Raw genomic sequence first — 20,014 nt, forward strand, 5'->3', positions numbered from 1 at the left:
AGCAATATACTGGAAAAATTAGATTTTTGGTTTTTCTTTATATGTGAACATAAATTCAATACACATTTTTGTCACATCTTTCTTTCTCATGCTTAATTACCATCCTTCAGTTAATGCATGTTAAGATCTTATATATGGAAATGTTCTCTGTGATTGTACATGCATATATAATCTATATCAGATTAATTACTGACAAGGGGAGGGAAGGGAGGGAGGTAGAAAAATTTGTGAAACTCAAACTTATTAAAACTGAATGTTGAAAGCTGTCTACTTATAATTGGAAAAAATTAAATTAAAAAATGTTCTCTATGAAGAGATTACAGTAATGAGGAAGAAGAAAAAACTACAAGCTTTTGTTGTTTTTTAAATTTACATTGTAGTAAATGTAAAAATGAAAATTATCTTCAGCTATTATAGAAGAAACCATTTAAGAAATAGGTTAAAAGTAGTTTTCATATTTCTTTCTAAATTTTTGAAGAAAAATGCTTATTTTTTTCCTCAAGTAAGTAGAAGAACTAAAAATGGGCTTCAGTAGGCATCAAAAATTTATTTTTTTAAAAACACAGCAAAAATGGAGGATTAGAACTAGACTTTAGCAAACCTTAGAGGCATTTGAGGAAGAGATTTTTATTAGTGTTTGACTCACTTTATTTAAAAATATAGATAAATTGTATTTGATTATTTTAATAAGCTCATATTAAATATTTACCTTGTAGACTAAATTGAATTTATTTGATGGTGCTCTGATTATAATGGTCTTTTTTTTCCTTTTTGGTTTTTACAAAGCAATGGGGTTAAGTTACTTGCCCAAGGTCACACAGGTAATTAATAAGTGTCTGAGAACAGATTTGAGCTCAGGTCCTCCTGATTGTGGGAGTAGTGCTCTCTCCACCGTGCCACCTAATTGGCCCTATGGTGATCTTTTTTTTTTAATTTAATTTAATTTTTAAATTTTTTTTTTTTGAAGTTTTTCAAAGCAGTGGGGTTAGGTAATTGCTGAAGGTCACACAGATAGGTAATTATTAAGTGTCTGAGTTCGGATTTGAACTTAGGTCCTCCTGACTCCAGGGTTGGTGCTCTATCCACTGCACCACCTAGCTGCCTCCACCTATGGTGATCTTTTAAAAATAATACCTTGGTGCACTTAGATTAGATATTGTCATTAAGGCTTCTTATTAGGAAAGGTGCTAGTATTATACATCTACATGGCAGAATATGATGGTATTATAAAATATTTTAGTTGTATATTTTTTTTATTTATATGATTTTAAGCTATAGTACAGTTTTAATTATCCTATGTATATTTAGATTACTGTTTCATACTATGATTTTGTGAATAAAATTTACTTATAATTATTAGCTAGATAATGACTAGTTTGTATTTGCTATTCTTTCACCAAAGTCCTTCTCCAATACCTTCTCATTGTCTGAAGATGACCTAGAATTCTCAAACCTTGTTTGAGAGGAAAGTAAGCTCTGATTAAAAAAAAAAAACCACAAAGGTTTTGAGTTTGTACCTAGTAATGGTGATATATAGAAAATATAGAAAACTTCATCACTACTATGTGATTAATTTTTTTGCACATATCAATTCATGAATATCATAAACTGAGGTGTTACTGTTAGGTTTGGGGTAGGAACACCTTTGTTACAGGAATGATGAATTATTTGAAACTTTGAAAAATATTATTGTTCCTTTGTAGGGGTAAAGGAGATTACTTTAGACTTGGTCATGGCACTGATGTTCATGTGAGAAAACCACAAGTAGTAGAAGGACTACGAGGAAAGAAGATAGTTCATGTGGCAGTAGGTGCCCTTCACTGCTTAGCTGTCACTGATACAGGTCAGGTAAGTGTGGAAAGCTTGCTTCTAAATGAAATACCAAAACTGTAGAAATTATAATAGTATTAGGTATTTCCATTGACTATACTGTAAATCAAAGGTGGCAAATTTATGGCCTGTGAAACTTCCCAACTTTAGACCAAACAGATTCAAATATATTTGGAACTGTTTAAAAAAATAAATAAAAATACAGTACAGTCTAATGTTAATTTGTTTTTTTAAGTTGATATGGAACCATAGAGATCCCTTTTTGAGTATGACATAATTGCTACAAATCAGAGATGTCAAACAAGAGTGTCACTACATCGGCGTGTGGCTAGTGGGGATTCTTACGTAGGATTAATGACCTGATTTTCTCCTTGAGAATCCTGATGATAAAATAATTATCTGTAGCTATATCTTTAAAGAGATATTAAAAACAGAGAGTAGGATTTGCAATAATTTGTATGTTAATGTTTTTTTTTAGGATTGCTAAGACAACTCAAGCTATAGATTTGTGAATTGTAAAAAATTGCTACTAAGATTGTTTAATGATAAGTCTTGTTAGGAATATATAGAAGTCATAATTATTTCTTATACTTTCAAATAATTTCTAAGAAGAAAGTAAATTTTATGCATACATCCTTATTAATATCTACAAAAAGATTGCTCAGGGTAAGCATGATTTTTATGATGTCCTATCATGTTATATCAACTTCATTTCTTTTTTTCTTTTTAAAAAGGTCACATGAGAAGTAAAATTAAGATTCTCAGGTACTTGGTTTAGCTTAACATTTAGGCTTATAAGACCTACAACAGTTTACATTTTATTTCATTTATAGCATCATCATGAAATTGCTTTGTGATAATCTGTCTTGTCAAAGTATAGCACAACATTGACTAATATTCCTGAAATAGCAATATTTAAATTGAAAGATTAATTAGAATTTAGTGATAAGCATACCTATCTTTTAACTTTAATTCCCCTGCAAAAAAACCCAAACAAAATAGCCTACTTTTTATTAGTAAAGCAATATTATAATAGATTTTTTTATTTAATTTATTAAGGTCCTAGAATAAGTATTTTTTTAAACAAATAGATCTATGTAAAATAGTTCCCAGTTTTAGAAATAATTGGTTTTTCTTTTACCAGGTATATGCTTGGGGTGACAATGATCATGGACAGCAAGGAAATGGGACCACTACAGTCAATAGAAAACCCACTCTTGTACAAGGCTTAGAAGGCCAAAAAATCACTCGGGTAGCTTGTGGCTCATCCCACAGTGTGGCATGGACAACAGTGGATGTAGCAACCCCATCTGTCCATGAACCTGTCCTCTTCCAAACTGCTAGAGACCCTTTAGGCGCTTCTTACTTAGGTAACATAGTTGGTTTGAATATCTAGAGCTTACAAGTGTGTATGGTAATTATTAACACTTCGGGGAGAATTATTCTGTGAACTGAGGGATCACAGTAGAAAGAAAATTTCTTGTGCTATGGAAAAAGGTTTATATAAGTCAAAATGAGAATTTGTGAAAGATAAAATAATGGAGTTTGCTGTCTTCTTAATGATTTCAAAGATTATAGCAGTTCATGCTCTTATGTTTAAAGAAAGGAAAGTTTATTTTTTGCTCTTTTTCTGATTTTCTCCTGAACTGAATGACTAAAAATGAAATGCTATACTATGCCTGATATATATATATATATATATGTATATATATATATATATACATATATATACACACACACATATATATATATAAAAATTCAATTTAGTTAAATAATTTGCCAAATAATTGATAAATAGCCTAACTGCAAAATCCTTCTGTAATGAAAGACACTGCCTGTACAATGTTTGTGTATTTGTTAGCTCATGTATATAGGGTTTTATATTGTTTCCATTTTCTTGGGAAAATAAAATTGTAGATTTTTCTACAAATTTAATCCTTCTAAGAATGTTAATTATTTGGGTTGTATTTTAAGTACCCATAATTTATGATGTTCAGATATTTGTGTTGAACTTTTAATGTGATAAGGGGAAAGTTTTTTCTTTAAGAGTTATAGTTTTAAGTATATATGTAGATGAACAAAGAAAACATTGAGTCCAGGTATCTAATATTATTGAATGTATGCAGGGAAATGAAATTTTTAAAAGCCAGGATTAGAAAGGCAAAATTGTTTAGAAACAATATTATCATTTTAAAATTAAGCACAAAATTTACTTTTCCATTTCAAAGGTGTTCCTTCAGATGCAGATTCTTCTGCTGCCAGTAACAAAATCAGTGGTGCAAATAGTTCCAAGCCTAATCGCCCTTCTCTTGCTAAGATTCTTTTGTCTTTGGATGGAAACCTTGCCAAACAGCAAGCATTATCTCATATACTTACAGCATTGCAAATTATGTATGCGAGGTAGGTTGTCTGCTTATTTAAAAAACAAATAAACTTACAAGCATTTAAGACTTGGCATTGTACTCCTTTTCACTGTTTGAGTAGATTTAAAAGATTTCTTTTGATTATAGGTATTTGAACAATATTAGTATATTTGATGATTCATGAGTGTTCCCTTTGTATTCTACTGAAGTCTTTACCAAAGGCAAATGAAACATGATCCAAGGACATTTACTGTTACATTTATATATAGGAGAGATAGATTTTGGTGATGATGATTTTGAAGAACTCTTCTTTTGACATTAATTACAGCAGAATTAAAGCTCATAGCCTCGGTATAAGTCATCCAACTTCAAGTATACAGGTTGAAAATTTGTGGTTTCTTTTTCCATCCAAATCTGACTTTAGTTGCTACCATCATTCAAAGTGTTGCTGAATATCTTCTGGCCTGATTTTGAGAAAAGCTTACAATTTTGTGATTTCATTTCATTGTGTTAGGACATAATGTGTTTTAGTCAAGTAATAAAAGGTTATTGTTGTAAGTACTTTATTTTTCTACAAACTTGACATTTGCTTCATTGAAACACATTATTTGGCATTATAATTCAATTAGATTTAATTTATTTATTCAATTTGAATAAAGAAAGGCAGGTAAATTATTATAGATTGATTTTTTTCTTTTTGTTCCATGAAATTTGATTTAGAGTAATTTGTTGACTTGTAGACTTAGAATATTAATTTTGATCCATTATTAATATTAAGCTCAAATTTAAGAGTAAGTTTGGTTGATTAGAAGACTTTTGGAGGGTATCATTGGAGATTAGATTAAGATCATCATTTACTTGTGGTTTTTAAATTTTTTTTGAGTTAGGAAAATGGCAAAGTGCACTAAATGTTAAACAAATTTCATTTAGAGATGCAGTGGTTGGAGCCTTAATGCCCGCTAGTATGATCGCCCCAGTAGAATGCCCGTCATCTTCATCGCCTGCACCTCCCTCAGATGTGTCTTCACTAGGAAGTCCCATGAATGGTGAAGATTGTTTGATGGCTGTGGATGTAGAAGATAGACTGAGCCCAAATCCTTGGCAAGATAGGAGAGGGGAGGTAATCAATCAACTATAGAAAATAATTTGTAGTATCAGGCTATCCAATCAGGACCTTATTGTGATGGGGACAACATTTACCCTGGAATGGAAAGAAATCAATAGTTTAAAATTTGTCAGCCTTAATAGTCACTGATTGAGTGTAAATTTATATATGTTTACTATTTTGAATAGCCTTTTGTTTCCACCTTGAAATAAAAATAATAATCATGATAATAATAAATTTTTATGTAGTGCTCATTTTGTGCTGGGCACTGTGCTAGGTGCTTTAAAATTATTATCACCTTTGATCCTCACATCAACTTACATTTTGCAGATGAGAAACACGAGGCAGACAGAAATAAGTGAAACTTGCCCAGGGTCACCCATCTAGTAAATCTGAGGCTAAATCAGAATTTAGATTTTACTATTTCAAAATGAGATAGCTGCTCCTGGATTTTGTAGTTTATCTTTCTTTTTCTTTTTTGGCTTTTCAAACTAGGTAGTTTCTTCAGAAGATGCTGTGACTCCATCAGCGGTGACTCCATCAGCTTCCTCTGCCTCTTCTCGACCATTTATTCCAGTGACTGATGATCCTGGAGCTGCTAGTATCATTGCAGAGACTATGACTAAAACCAAAGAAGTAATAACTATTATTATTATTATTATTATTAATTTAATTGAAAACCTTGGTTTATTATGTGGTTAATTATATTCTCACTTAAACCCTTTCTAAATTCGTTTTTTAGTCGAAAGAGAATTATCCTTTGTAAATTAAAATCTTAATTTGTCATCAACCTCAGAAATCTCCTAGGCTAAAGGATTAGCACAAGAATTATTTTTCAGTTCACAAAGTAAAGGAGACTTATTATTCTCCTTTGTTGAAGAGGGGCATAGTGTTTTCTTTTCTCCAAGGGAATAAAATTATTGATTATCAAGTTCCTATGTCTTTATTTTATTTGACTATTGTTATTCTTGTTGAAAATCATGCTACTGCTGATTTTTAAAAAAAAAAAATCCACACTAATTTTGTCTTTGTATCATTGTATTTTCCTTTAATTAAATATCCTTTTGGTAGTAAGGCCAAAAGAAAGAGTTTACTGTAAAGAATTTCAAATTTCTAAAATATTGTACAATAATTTAAAATATAAATTTGCTCTTACTAAATTAAACATTTTAACTTTTATTTATACATGATTCTAAATCCTATTTTTGCTAAATCACATTTGAATGCTTTAGTAAAGTACAATCAGATATAATTTCTTTATTCAACTTGAACTAAAAAAGGCAGGTACATCATTATAAATTGTTTTTCTTTAATGTTCCCTGAAATTTGGCTTAGAGCAATTTATTGACTTGTAGACCTGAAAATATTACTAATTTTGAGCCATTATTAATATTGAGTTCAAATTTAAGAGCAAGTTTTACACGTGGTTAGAAGAGTTTTGGAAGTTTGGAGAAGTTCAGATACGGTATATGAAATTATATTTAAAGTATTTGGATTATTGTTGCTAAGTGGACCAAATCAATAGAAATTTCAAAACATGTTATATAGGGGAAAACCACAATTTTGGGCTTTAATTGATGCAAACTTTTTTATTGTGGATAACTTAACTCCCAGACCTGAATGACAAAATGATAGTAGACATCTTTTATCAAATATATGTCTATATTTAATGCTAGAAAAGCTACTATGTACTTTTTGTGAATGTATATTTAAAAAATGAATTTTACTTTTAAGTCTGGCTTACAGTACCAGACTTAAGAACACTACAGTGGAAGAATATTACAAAATATTGTTCATATTGAACATTAGAATTAAAAGTGTGCTTATTTTTCAGTTGTTTATTGGTTATTTGTTTCCTAATTTAATGCTTGGGGAAATTCTATGAGGAAAAATCTGTGGTATTTGATTAGTGTATGATATTTTGTTTATTCCACATATTTTTTTTTTTGTTTCACTATTTTATTAGCCGTTGCTTCTTTTCTGGTGATATGCTTAAAAATTGTTTTTAACTATATTTTAGGAACAAAGAAAGAATTAAGAAAATATTTTTATTCCTGAAAACACTCTTTAAGTATTTGTGATCATGTACCCAACATGGGCAACTAGGTGGTGCAATGGATAGAGTGCCAGGCCTGAAATCAGGAGTCCTCATCTTCTTGAGTTCAGCCTAGCCTTAGACACTTAATAGTTGTATGACTCAGGGCAAATCACTTAACCCTGTTTGCCTGAGTTTCTTCATCTGTAAAATGAACTAGAGAAAGAAATGACAAACCACTCCAGTATCTCTGCCAAGCAAACCCCAAAAAGAGATCACAACGAGTTGGACATGACTTAATAACTGAACAACAAAACAACCCAATATTGAAATATCCCAGTTGCTGCAGGATTTCTAAGAAGTTGAAAGAAAGGGTTTACTCATTTTAAGCATATAACTTCAGTGCATGGTCACATTCCTATCTTGATTCACTTTTGTTTAATGTTTTGAAGATTAATCTGGTAAAGTCCCCATATTTAGTAAGACTTTGAGAAGAATCAGTCAAAGCTGATTGTATGATTGTTTTGGAGGCTATAAATGACTCATGCTCATTGAATATTTGACTTTGGGTATTTTATTTTACTTAAGACTACAATATAAGTAAAATTCAAATGATACTTAAGTTTTATTTATTAAAAATTAACTATTAAAAAGTAAAACTTTATAGTTTATATCATGTTCATCATCTTTATTCTTTATTTTCTCAGGATGTTGAAAGCCAAAATAAAGTATCAGGTCCTGAACCACAATCTTTGGATGAGTTTACTAGTCTCTTAGTGCCAGATGATACCCGTGTCATGGTTGACTTGCTCAAGCTATCTGTTTCTAATCGAGCTGGTGAGAAGGGAAAAGATGTTCTTTCAGCTGTGCTCTCTGGTATGGGTACTGCTTATCCACAGGTGAGTTACAGCATGCACTAGAAATATCTCATTTATTTCATTTTATTTTTCAGTTGTACCATACTGCTTGAGTTTTTCTCAGATTCTTATTGCTATAAATAAGCAGTTTTGGGAAATCACTTAAGTCACTTAACCCAGTAAACCTTAGACTGAAAATTTTAGTTCAGTTACCATTTTTGCATTGATACATAGACTGTCCATAACAGGTGTTGTACCCAGCTGATGAAATCACACAGGTTCAGATTTCCCCCTACTCTTCACAGAAACAAAAAAAGAATATCATTTGGCATTTGCATGTATCAATATTGAGCCAAAAATTTAGAGGAAAATAAATTAATACCACCCAGAAAAGAAAAATCTTGACAACCAGTGGAGGGTTCTGACCATATCTTTCAGAAGCCAGATAATTAATGGTATTATTAATCTTTTCATTCTAGTACCTAAAATATTGCTCATTGGGGAATAAGTATTTTAGGCACCTGCTCAAAGATTTTCTAATGGCAAAAATGGGTATTCTTTCTTGTTAACAACCTACTTTTTAACTTATTTATTTTATCAATATAGTGTTGATGCTGATAATTTTTTTCTTTTCAGCTCTTAGTTATACATTACCCTATTATGAAATACTAGCAGAATTTTCTTTCATTTGTTTTTGGGAGATATAAAATTATGATTTCCATGGAAACTGCTCTTCTCATTTTTTTTTTTTAATGCAATGGTATAAGCAGCAGGGGAAGATACTACAGTGTCAGGGTAACTTGGGTTTAGGTCCTACCTCAGGCACTTACTGGTTCTGCAACCCTGGATGTGTAACTTAAACTTCCTCACCTCCTCAAACAGCTTTTAAGATTATAACTTGAGGGACAGCTAGGTGGCACAGTGGATAGAACACTGACCCTGGAGTTAGGAGGACCTGACGTCAAATCTGACCTCAGACACTTAGTAATTACCTCGGGTAGGTCAATTAACCCCATTACCTTGCAAAAAAAAAAACAAAAACAAAAGATTGTAACTTGGCTTCCCTTCACTAATCCTGTCACATCCAAGTGCTACTGCTGGTCCTCACAGTGTGCCACACTGGCTTTGTCAGACATTAACCTGGACAGCCATAACCTTAGTGAGCTCCAGGCTATTCTAACTTTGTCAAGTTCTGCCAACAGGACTCTGGATTTCCTGCATGCCAAGCTCACTTCCTCAGTAACTAGGTAAAAACATATGCATGGCAAAATTATACTGTATTCCACATAAAACTAGCTCAGAAGAAATAATCAAGGAGGGGGAAAAACTAAAAGTTAAGAACCAGAGGAACCCCTCAAAGCCAGAGGAATCAGAAAGTGAGGAAAATGACCTAGTAATTAATACTTGAGTAAAGGAGTCATATTCTGCTTTCTCTCAGGAAAAGGGAAATGAATCTGTAGGTATAAAAGATGAAATGATGGATCAGGCTAATGAAAAGAAGTTGACATTCTTTGTAACTCTATATAATAATGACATTCAGAGGGCCATTGAATTGCTCATAGAAACTATCCAACTGAAACCTTTTTTGACTATTTTTTGACTATTTTACGTGCCAAATGGTCAAACACTAGCAGAAATTGTGACATTGCAATCAAAATAAACCCTGACTCATCTAGACACTGAAAGAAGTTAGTCCACTAACTTTTCATGGATTGTAAACAGGATTAACATGAAGAAGTCAGTATTATGCTGAGGAAAGTTCAACCAAAAATAACAGTGGTGAAAATACAAAAGAAATACCAAGGAGCAAAAGATCAAAAAGAAAGGAAAAACAAAGTAAAGAAGTCTCAGGAGGAACCTTAGAAATGCCAAAGGGGGAAAAAGAGTCCCAATAAATTGTGGGAACTAAATTTGGTGGTTTTTCCAGAGGTGTGACTGGGAATTTACTAGGAGATGTGTCTGGTATAGAAAGAGCCATGCTTGGGGTGACAGACCTGGCAGATATGCCAGAATCTAGAAGTTCTTATACCCTTTCACAAAGGAAATCTTTACAGAAACAAAAACCACCTTGATCACTTAATGAACCTTGCTATGTTACGTATACCTATTATCCTTTAGAGAAGAAAGGTGTGTCTTGAATATAATCTTCTCTTTTCCTAGTGTGACAGAAGCAATTTTTAAAAAAGTATTTTTTCCAGTGACATGCACAGGTAGTTTTCGGCATCTAACCTTTTGCAAGTTTTTGAATTCCACGTTTTTCTATCACATTCCCTTCTTTCTCCCCTCCCCATGATAGCATACAATCTTACATAGGTTGTACATGTACAGTTATGTTTAAATATTTACATATTAGTCATGTTGTGAAAGAGGAGTTAGAACTTGAGGGGGGGAGGAGGGGAGGACCACGAGAAAGAAAGAAAAAAGAAAAAGAAGTTTTAAAAAACTAATATAATATGCTTTGCACTGCATTCAGATTGCATAATTTCTTTTCTAAATATGGGTGGCATTTTTAATAATAGATCTTTTAGCACTGCCCTTGAGCACTGAACTGCTGAGAGGAGCTGTGTCCATCATAGTTGATCATCTCATGATGTTGCTGTTAATGTGGACAGTGTTCTCTTGGTTCTGCTTATTTCACTCAGCATCAATTTATACAGATCTTTCCAGGCTTCTCTAAAATCTGGGCACTTATGATTGACAGAAGAAATTTTTTTTTTTTAGTTTTTTGCAAGGCAAATGGGGTTAAGTGGCTTGCCCAAGGCCACACAGCTAGGTAATTATTAAGTGTCTGAGAGCGGATTTGAACCCAGGTACTCCTGACTCCAGAGACGGTGCTTTATCCGCTGTGCCACCTAGCCACCCCCAGAAGAAATTTTTTAAAAAATTATTTATTTTTGAATTTTACAATTTCCCCCTTAATCTTGCTTTCCTCCCCGTTCCGCCGCAGAAGGCAGTCTGTTAGTCTCTACATTGTTTCCATGCTATACATTGATATATTTTATTTTATTTTTCCTTAAGGATATGATTTCTCTCTCAACATATTCAATTTATAAGAGAAAGCAAAATTACATAATAAGATAACTTTTTAAAATTAAAAGTAATATTCTTTGGTCTTTATTCCAACTCCACAATTCTTTCTCTAGGTTCAGATGGTATTCTTCATCACAGATACCCCAAAATTATTCCTGATTGCTGCACTTATGAAATGAGCAGGTCCATTAAGATTGATCATCAATCCCATGTGGCTGTTAATGGTGTATAGTATTCTTGACAAAAGCAATTTTTATAGAATTTGGTTGACTGTTAGTCTTGTTAGATACAATCCTATTCAGAATCATACACTTTTAACAGAAACAAAGAATGTCTGTATACTTATTGTATTTTATTTAAGGAAAGAATAATTGGAACAAGAAAAAGAATGATTTTCTTAGAAAACATCTGAAAGGAAGAGCAAAATTATATTTACTTGTCATTCAAATAACTCAGTCAGATCATGTTGTTTTAAGTGATATACAGCTATATCCAAGGATTTAATGCAGTTTTAAAAATCTACATGACCCATTAGCTTCCTGTTGGTATATGTTCTGATAATGTTTAGCAAACATTAAATAACTACTTTTCAACTTTTTTCAACTTTTCATGGATTGTAAACAGGATGAACATGAAGAAGTTAGGCCATTAGATGTACAATTAAGAAGTCATTGGTATCTTTGAAGAAAATTTTAGTTAAATGATGAAGTTGGAAGCTCGATTTTTAGAGAGGAAGGAAAAACGGAAGAGGAAAAAGAATAACACCTGAGGTGTAGGGAGAGGGGAAAACAGGGAGATTTAAGTAGGGAGAAGGTTTGGGAGAGCCACTGTGTTAAGTAGAATAGTAAGTTAATGAGAAATTTGATTTATATTTAAAACCTTCTGGGTGACTAATAAAATGAATACTCAGCAAAAACTTTTTTTCTTTACTTGGTTTACTAACTTTTCCTACAATGCAAAATGTGTCAAATGGTGTCTGGGCAAAAGCATTTTGCTCTTTTGAAAGTGTCTTGTGCAATCAGAATTGTGATAGTCATGATTAGTTTCACAAATACAAAGTCCATTTAGGAACTCTTCTTATTCAAACAAGAAACCCTTTTTTTTTCTTGTACCAATCACATCAGAAGAAATAGAGAAGCAATTTTTTTTTTGCTTAAAACATGGTTTTGAAATATTTCAAAAATAAAGTATGTTATTTAAACTTTGTGGGGGAGGGGGAGAATGCAAAAAGTACACTTTGCATAACAGATGCTGGATCTTTATTAGTAAAGGAAATTGTCCCCTCCAACTTTCCATACTGATAAAATCTTACATCTGAAAATGAGTAGTTATTTTATAGTCTGTTATTATGAAATATATGATGTAGAATGTTAGTCTAATTGAATTTTACAAGTACTCTGTTATTAATCACTTGAATCATGAGTTATATGATTTTACAAGATCTTTAGAAATATGGGAATTCTAGGAGTGTTAAGGGACTGATAACTTGAATTGATTCCTATACTTTCAGTCCAACTAGGACTGCTTTATGTTCTTTTTACTTTAGTCATAAAATGTTGTTAGGCAATCTCTAACAGTAATAGTTCAAATTGTAATGCTCTAACAACCTGTAATTGTAAGCATCTACATCTACTTCAGTTTACCATGTAGAAATGTATCATCAGCTAGTTGAAAAATGCAAGTTCCCTTTTCTGTGCCCTAAAGCCAAGTGTTTCATTTATGTCTCTTCATCTGTACTCGTAAAGTGTCTGTAGGACATGTAGGACATTAGTGCTCTAGTCCTTTTGGTAGTATCTTTTTTAAATTGCTTTATGCTCTTTCCATTTAAATGCTTAAGCATTTTTTTATCTTTTCCTTCATACCTTTGGAGAACAGCCTTCCCAAGCACTAAATTGTCAAGAATATGGTATCTTCTTATCTCTTGCCTAAGTTGTTTCTCCAAAAGAATTTATTTTAATTAGGAGAAATTAACATGTCAGTTTTATTTAGTTCAGTCTATCCCTGCTTTGATTTGGAGCTGTTGATTTGGAAGGATTTTTGTTTTTGTTTCTTGATGTATGGGACTAATAATAAAAAATGTGCTTCAGTCTGTGTTCCAACACCTCCAGCTCTGTCACGGGTGGATCACATTCTTTATGATAAGTCTATCACAAAAGCTACTTCCATATTTTTCCACTGTTGCCATTGCTGATCGCAACTCCCTCCATTCATACTTCCCCGCTACCATAGACTATATTTTTCTCTCTCCTTTCACTCCGTCCCTCTTCTTAAATGAGCTGTAGGGTAGCTGAGTGGCACAGCAGGCAGATTCCCGACCCTGGGGTCATTATGGTAATGGTAAAAAGGGTTACCCCCCCTTTTTTATCCTAGATATCATTATAATTCACACTTTCTTTTTGGCTTTGTTTTACTTACTCTCTTCAGGTAGCTGATATGTTGTTGGAGCTCTGTGTTACAGAGTTAGAAGATGTTGCTACAGACTCTCAGAGTGGTCGACTCTCTTCCCAGCCTGTTGTGGTTGAAAGTAGCCATCCATACACTGATGATACCTCTACCAGTGGCACTGTCAAAATACCAGGTATTCAATACAAACTACAGTTACAAAAAGTGAGATCAAATATCACCTCCTTGAATTGTGTAGATGACTGAACTACAATTACAGCTTTTTAAAAAATGGGAATTTCTATGGAATCCTTCTTTGAATTAACTAGCAAAAATAAATCCTCTTACATTGAAGTTAAGGGCTAAAGAAAATCTTAGAACAGGTTTGTCCAACCTGCAGCCCATGGACCCATTCATGTGGCCCATTTTGCTTAATCAGAAAATGAAGAACAGATGAGTACATGCACCAACATTGCAACATCACAGATCAGCTTTACCCTTAATTAGCACAGATCAACCTTTTTCATGTAACTAACATTGCGCAGTCTCATTTTTTACAAAAGGTATGCATATAGGAATTAGGATCTTTATCTCAAAACATATGACTCATTGTAATTACAGCAGACGTCTTAATTGTATACAGCATTAATTGCTATTTTGTCACAGGACTAAGAATAGATTTCAAGGTTTTAGGTAGCACCAATGTATTTCAGTATATTTGCTATTCCATTCTCTGTTGACATCATGTTGCCTGCAAACTTGCAAGTAGAATATATAGAGTTGTAATATCTGACTTAAAGAAAATTTTATTGAAGTGTCTTGTACTTGCTACCTAAAGAAAAATATCTGGGGCGGCTAGGTGGCGTAGTGGATAAAGCACCGGCCCTGGAGTCAGGAGTACCTGGGTTCAGATCTGATCTCAGACATTTAATAATTACCTAGCTGTGTGGCCTTGGGCAAGCCACTTAACTCCATTTGCCTTGCAAAAACCTAAAAAAAAATATCTGGTGTTTCACAAACATGCTCTATTCATGACATCTCTTTTAGGGTGTATATACATACATACATACATACATACATATATATATATATATATATTCAAATAACTTTTTTCTGTATGAAGCACACAAAAATACAAATAGAACAAAATTTCAGAGCACATCTTGAAAATATTCTTCACATTAGTACAACCTCTATTAATTCACATATAGATGCACTGGTATCTAAAAAAACTGGCTCAGTGTTCTCAGTGTTTTATTATTGAACTCATTTCTTATCATATCTTATTATATTTTATTATAGTTTATTACATTATTGCATTTTATTATTATACTTGGTAATATGTGTTGTAGTTATAACATGACATTATAGTCATAAGTAAATATTAAATTCTATGTGCTCTCTTTGACAGGTTTTTGTTGGGTGATGTGACTCAGAAGAGCTAAAAAGTTGAACACCCATTTTTAGAATGTTTGTTAGGAAGAACTAACAATATCACTTAATCCAGGCTTTTCATTTTATCAATGAGGAAATGGAGTTTGAAGTGTCTTATTTAATAACACTTATTAATATGACTAATCAGATTTTTGAGAAGAGAGCCACTGTAGAGCCTAGAGCTCTTTTAAATTTGCACAAGTTATGTTTTATAATTCTTGGTTCTAAAGGATAGTTTGCATATCTTATAGGCAATTGTAATAAAAGGAAGGAAGAAATTAATGAAATTTGGCTACTCTTTTTTTTGAAAATTGAAAAAACCATCCTGCAGTTTTTAGATGAACTTAAAACATCAAGATAACTTTTCATCATAAATTAGATTTACATATATTATCCAGAAACTATCCTCAAGATTATTCTAACCTGCCAAATTTATTGATGGTTTGTTATAGTGGTCAGATGTTGAGTCAGTTATTTTTCTTTATTTGAAATGTCAATTATGAAATTTTTAAAAGCCCCTTCAAGTTTATTAATAGATATTGTATGGTATTTAAAAATATTATACCAGGTATTAGAATGCTTCCAAACTTTAGATGCTTAGCTAATTACTGGACTAAGCATTAATTATACTTTCCATTACTCTTGTATTTATTTGAACTCTGTAATTTTTAAGTGTGCTGCTTATTAGCTTCTAAAGTTGACAAAATTTACTTTAATAAAGATATTCGTTTTATGCAAAGGAGGAAGCTTCCTCTTCACTCCCTGTTCCAAAAAACTTACTACATAAAATAAATTTGTACCAACTGGTCAAAAATATTTAATATGTTTCTTAGAAGAAATTCATCAGTTAAATACTTCACAGTTTTATTTTCTATCAGATGTTTCTGTCAGTGATGCCCTAGTACAAAGAAATTATGCAGTCTTGTGGCAGAATGATAATTAATATTTTGTGGTTATCTTTTTAATTATGAGTCAATAATTTTTGGTGGATGTTTCATATCAACTTTGTTTATTAAAAATTCGTGGTTCAATACATTGTATTTGGAATCTTTAAAAGATAATTTTTCATATATTATTAAGAGTCTCAGTGTTTATGTTGGATTTGAACTTGAGTTTAAACTTTCTATTGTATTTTACTTAATTTGCCATTAGTTAATACACAAGCAAGTTCCTCCTAAAGGAAGAAAAAGTTCTAGGTTTTAAAAATTTAATAGAATATTTGCCTAGCATAAATAGAACTTTTAACATTTTGGGGGGAGTGGTTGTTGTTTCATGATGAAATTGCATGAAAATGAAGCCAGTAAGAAATGGGATGATCAAAAATTTTCTAAATTTTCATTGCTTAAAGTTCTTAAAGCCTTTTTTCTTTTTTTTTTCTGAATGCAAAGCAATCAAGGTTAAGTGACTTGCCTAGTTCATATAACTAGAAGCAGATAGATAGGAGGCTCTTAAGAAATATTTGTTGAATTAAATTGAACAGATATAGTTATGATCCACTGTGAATACATGAAACTTCTGGTTTGGGTTTTTTCATTTTTCTCATTACACATAATAAGAAAATGTACTAATATATGAAATGTATAATGTTGTATCTTTTGTTCTTTAGGTGCTGAAGGACTCCGAGTAGAGTTTGACCGACAGTGTTCAACAGAACGGCGTCATGATCCTCTCACAATAATGGATGGTGTCAATAGGATAGTTTCGGTTCGATCAGGTGATAAAGAAAATATTAAGCTAAATTTTAATGGTTTTTCATTTATAAAGTAGTAGTATAATTTAATATAATTGGAAAATTCCTCAACTGAATAATTAAACCATTTTCTAAGTTTTTAAGAAATTTTTTTTTTGGAAATAAAACAAAATTTTATTAGAAGAAGTTGCAACACTTAAGAAAATTGTAGGTAAAGAAAGACAGAGACAAAAGAACAGTCAAGCTGAGCTTGACTGGACCAGCAAGTTGGAGAAAACTGACCAGTCCTGAGTGAAGTCCAACCCAGCTTTTTGTGTCTTGCCTCTCATCCAGAGGGCAAAAGGTGAACTCCCCTTCCCTTACTGGATCTGGAAACAGGTAGAAGGTGAAGCTTAAGGAAATCTAGATACAAATTTTATATTAAACAATGAATCAATGGTAGTCAATGTAGATTTAAATCAAGAATGGGGATCTCTACCCAATTTGACAAAACTAGCATCCTTAAAGATTACAAATTTTGTTTCTTTTACAATCATAATTCTTTGTATCTTTTCCATGGCAGTCAATTTACATCTTCACCCAATTTCTACATTCACAGTTCTCTTAATCTTTTCCCTGCACCATCCTCCTCCCCCTGCTCAAAAAGATTCAGGATCCAGATTCTTCTGGACCTTTCAGAGTCCATTTGGAGATGAATGCATTACAACGAGGACTTCATTGAGGCAGTGTCCAGAGAATGATCAGCTGGCAAAGCTGGCTGGCATCCTGCAGAGGCTGGTCTCAGAGATATATAGCTAGAGAAACAAAACTCAAGGAAAAAACTGCGCAAGCAGAAACCAGAGATGCTGTAAAAGAGAAGGCTATTTAATAGTGGTCTAATAATTAGGAAAAAACTAGAAGTCTGTGTTAAGGGAAAGAATTGTACTTTATGATCCTAAACCAGTATGAAAATACCTTTTATAAGAACATGGTTTCCTATGTAACAAAGATTCGTTGATGGATACCACATAAATTATAAACAAAAGCTTAAAATAGTATAAACAAATATATTGAAAAAGCATTTTAAAACTTCACGTGTCCAAAAAGTATTTTTCAACAAAATTTTCTATTTTGCTTTGGCCATGGTTAGAATGAACAAAAGTTCTAGTTGAAGAATGGAGCTCTCCTTTAAAGCAGTCAAAAAATGTACCAATAAGGCCATATCCATACTCATATTTATTTTCCCTTAAGGGAACTTGTGGTAAAAAAGTCACATCCTATGTTAAAAGGTCAAGACAAAAATACTTGCCAATCATTTTTAGAAGATAAAGTCTCATTGGTTCAGTCTCAAATTTAATTATGATGCACTTGGAATGATCATGACAATTTGCTATTACAGAGCAGAGAGGGACACAAGGATATGTTTCTTTATGAAGTCATATAGATAATCCTTTTCAATGAGTGAGGTAAGGGATTCCTTTAAGAATCCTATCCCAGTTGAGGCTATGGCCATTCTTTCTTTTTTGTTGTTGTTGTTGTTTTTTTTAGATTTTTTCAAGGCAATGGGGTTAAGTTGCTTGCCCAAGGCCACACGGCTAGGTAATTATTAAGTGTCTGAGGTCGGATTTGAACCCAGGCACTCCTGACTCCAAGGCTGGTGCTCTATTCACTGTGCCACCTAGCCGCCCCATATGGCCATTCTTTCAAAGGTCACTCCATCTGCAGCATTTAACATCAAAACTCACAGGGCTAAATGGCTTCATTGGCATATTGTCTTTCTATTTTAACATACCTGATATCAGGCAGATCAGTTATCAGTATGTTGTAATATGGTAATTACCTATAACCAGAGCTTCAGGTGGCTTGAGCACTAAGGGGAACCAAGAGTGTGCCAGGTTGTAATTTAGTATAAGAGATCCAGGGAAAAAATTATAATTCAGTTGTTGCTCATGTACCTAAGGACAGTGCTTGTAAATAAAATGCAATAAATGAATTGAGATGTAAAAATACAGTAATCTTAATTCATATTTTTTTAAGAAATCAGTCTTTTGCAATGAACCCATTTAGTTATTAACTGTGTTTCAAATAAGTAAACATTTCCTTCTGGCTAGGAGGTTGTCCATCATCTCCATACTTCCCACATAACAGTTGGCTAGAGATTGCCACAGAGAAATCTCAATTTATCATCATTACTTTATTTTCTTCATATTGCATAGGTGCTTTTCCCTATAGCTAAAAGTAAAATATGTGCAGATAACCAGTTTAGTCCCAGTTTACATATATAACTAGAAATTTTTAATACATAAACTTTTAACTACTAGCCATCTTCAGAATACAAATGATTACTTTCAGAATTCTTTAAAATCACTGGAACATCTTAGGTAACAATAGTAAAAGCAACCAGGCATTCAAGTCAATGAACAGCATGAGTTATTAAATTTACAAAATAATATTTCCAGCATTACATGATGCATACATGAATCCATAGATGTATCCCAGAAGGGGGGGGGTCATAATTTATGATATTTCCCTTACCAACCCTTCAAAACAATCACATTCCAAGCTTTAACATACAGTATTCAAATAGCTTACATGTTCACAAGAGAACCAAACACTGTAAATATGATTTCTTTGAAGTTACAAAAGAATATTACATAACTGATAAATACATCCTATTCATCAGTATAGAGGAACCACACATTTGCTATGTTCAGTCAGAGCTGCCTGCAGTTACCATGAGAAAGTTCATACTCTAGACATCTTTAAAATTAAGCATACATTATTAATTTTACATTGAACATAAGATTCTTATTTAAACTTTTCGTTCCACTTAGAACAAGAGCAACATGCTATAAATGCTAGGCAATATTAATGCATTTTCTTATTTTCAAATAACAGATGTTAAGTAGATTTTACTTTTAGTCATATACACACACATATATATGTATATATATATATATATCTGTATATATGTATACCTGCATATGTATGTATATATATATCCTTCCATAAACATGTGATAAGAGACAAAGATTATTACAAACTTTCATCTTTTACCAACAAAACACCTTGTGAAATTATTGACAATGCATTATCAGTATCGATGTAACAAATCAAATTACAAAACTTAGTACAATATTTCTCTTTCCAAAAGAAATGAGAAAATATATATAAAATTCAATTTTCCCAAATTTCTTGACATACAATTTATCCCAATTATATTTTCCTTCTTAATAACACAAATTCTCAAGACTTGTTTACAGAACTTTCAAAGGTGACTTAATTACTGCCTTTTAACTCTCAGGTAGT

The 20,014-nt window shown here is 32.2% G+C and overlaps 1 protein-coding gene across 6 annotated transcripts in view; it reads left to right on the forward strand.

The window, feature by feature from the left end:
- HERC2 (HECT and RLD domain containing E3 ubiquitin protein ligase 2) overlaps positions 1 to 20,014 on the forward strand; it is a 227,545-nt gene that overhangs the window by 175,613 nt on the left and 31,918 nt on the right. For all 6 annotated transcript variants that reach the window (XM_074213716.1, XM_074213717.1, XM_074213718.1 and 3 more), the window contains 8 exons: positions 1,704 to 1,848; positions 2,975 to 3,200; positions 4,059 to 4,230; positions 5,124 to 5,313; positions 5,794 to 5,934; positions 8,041 to 8,232; positions 13,645 to 13,798; positions 16,643 to 16,750. In XM_074213716.1, the coding sequence (XP_074069817.1) occupies positions 1,704 to 1,848; positions 2,975 to 3,200; positions 4,059 to 4,230; positions 5,124 to 5,313; positions 5,794 to 5,934; positions 8,041 to 8,232; positions 13,645 to 13,798; positions 16,643 to 16,750 (1,328 nt within the window). The remainder of the gene's footprint in view (positions 1 to 1,703; positions 1,849 to 2,974; positions 3,201 to 4,058; positions 4,231 to 5,123; positions 5,314 to 5,793; positions 5,935 to 8,040; positions 8,233 to 13,644; positions 13,799 to 16,642; positions 16,751 to 20,014) is intronic.

This window comes from Macrotis lagotis, chromosome 1 (assembly GCF_037893015.1).
Source record: "Macrotis lagotis isolate mMagLag1 chromosome 1, bilby.v1.9.chrom.fasta, whole genome shotgun sequence".
Lineage (NCBI taxonomy): Eukaryota > Metazoa > Chordata > Mammalia > Peramelemorphia > Peramelidae > Macrotis > Macrotis lagotis.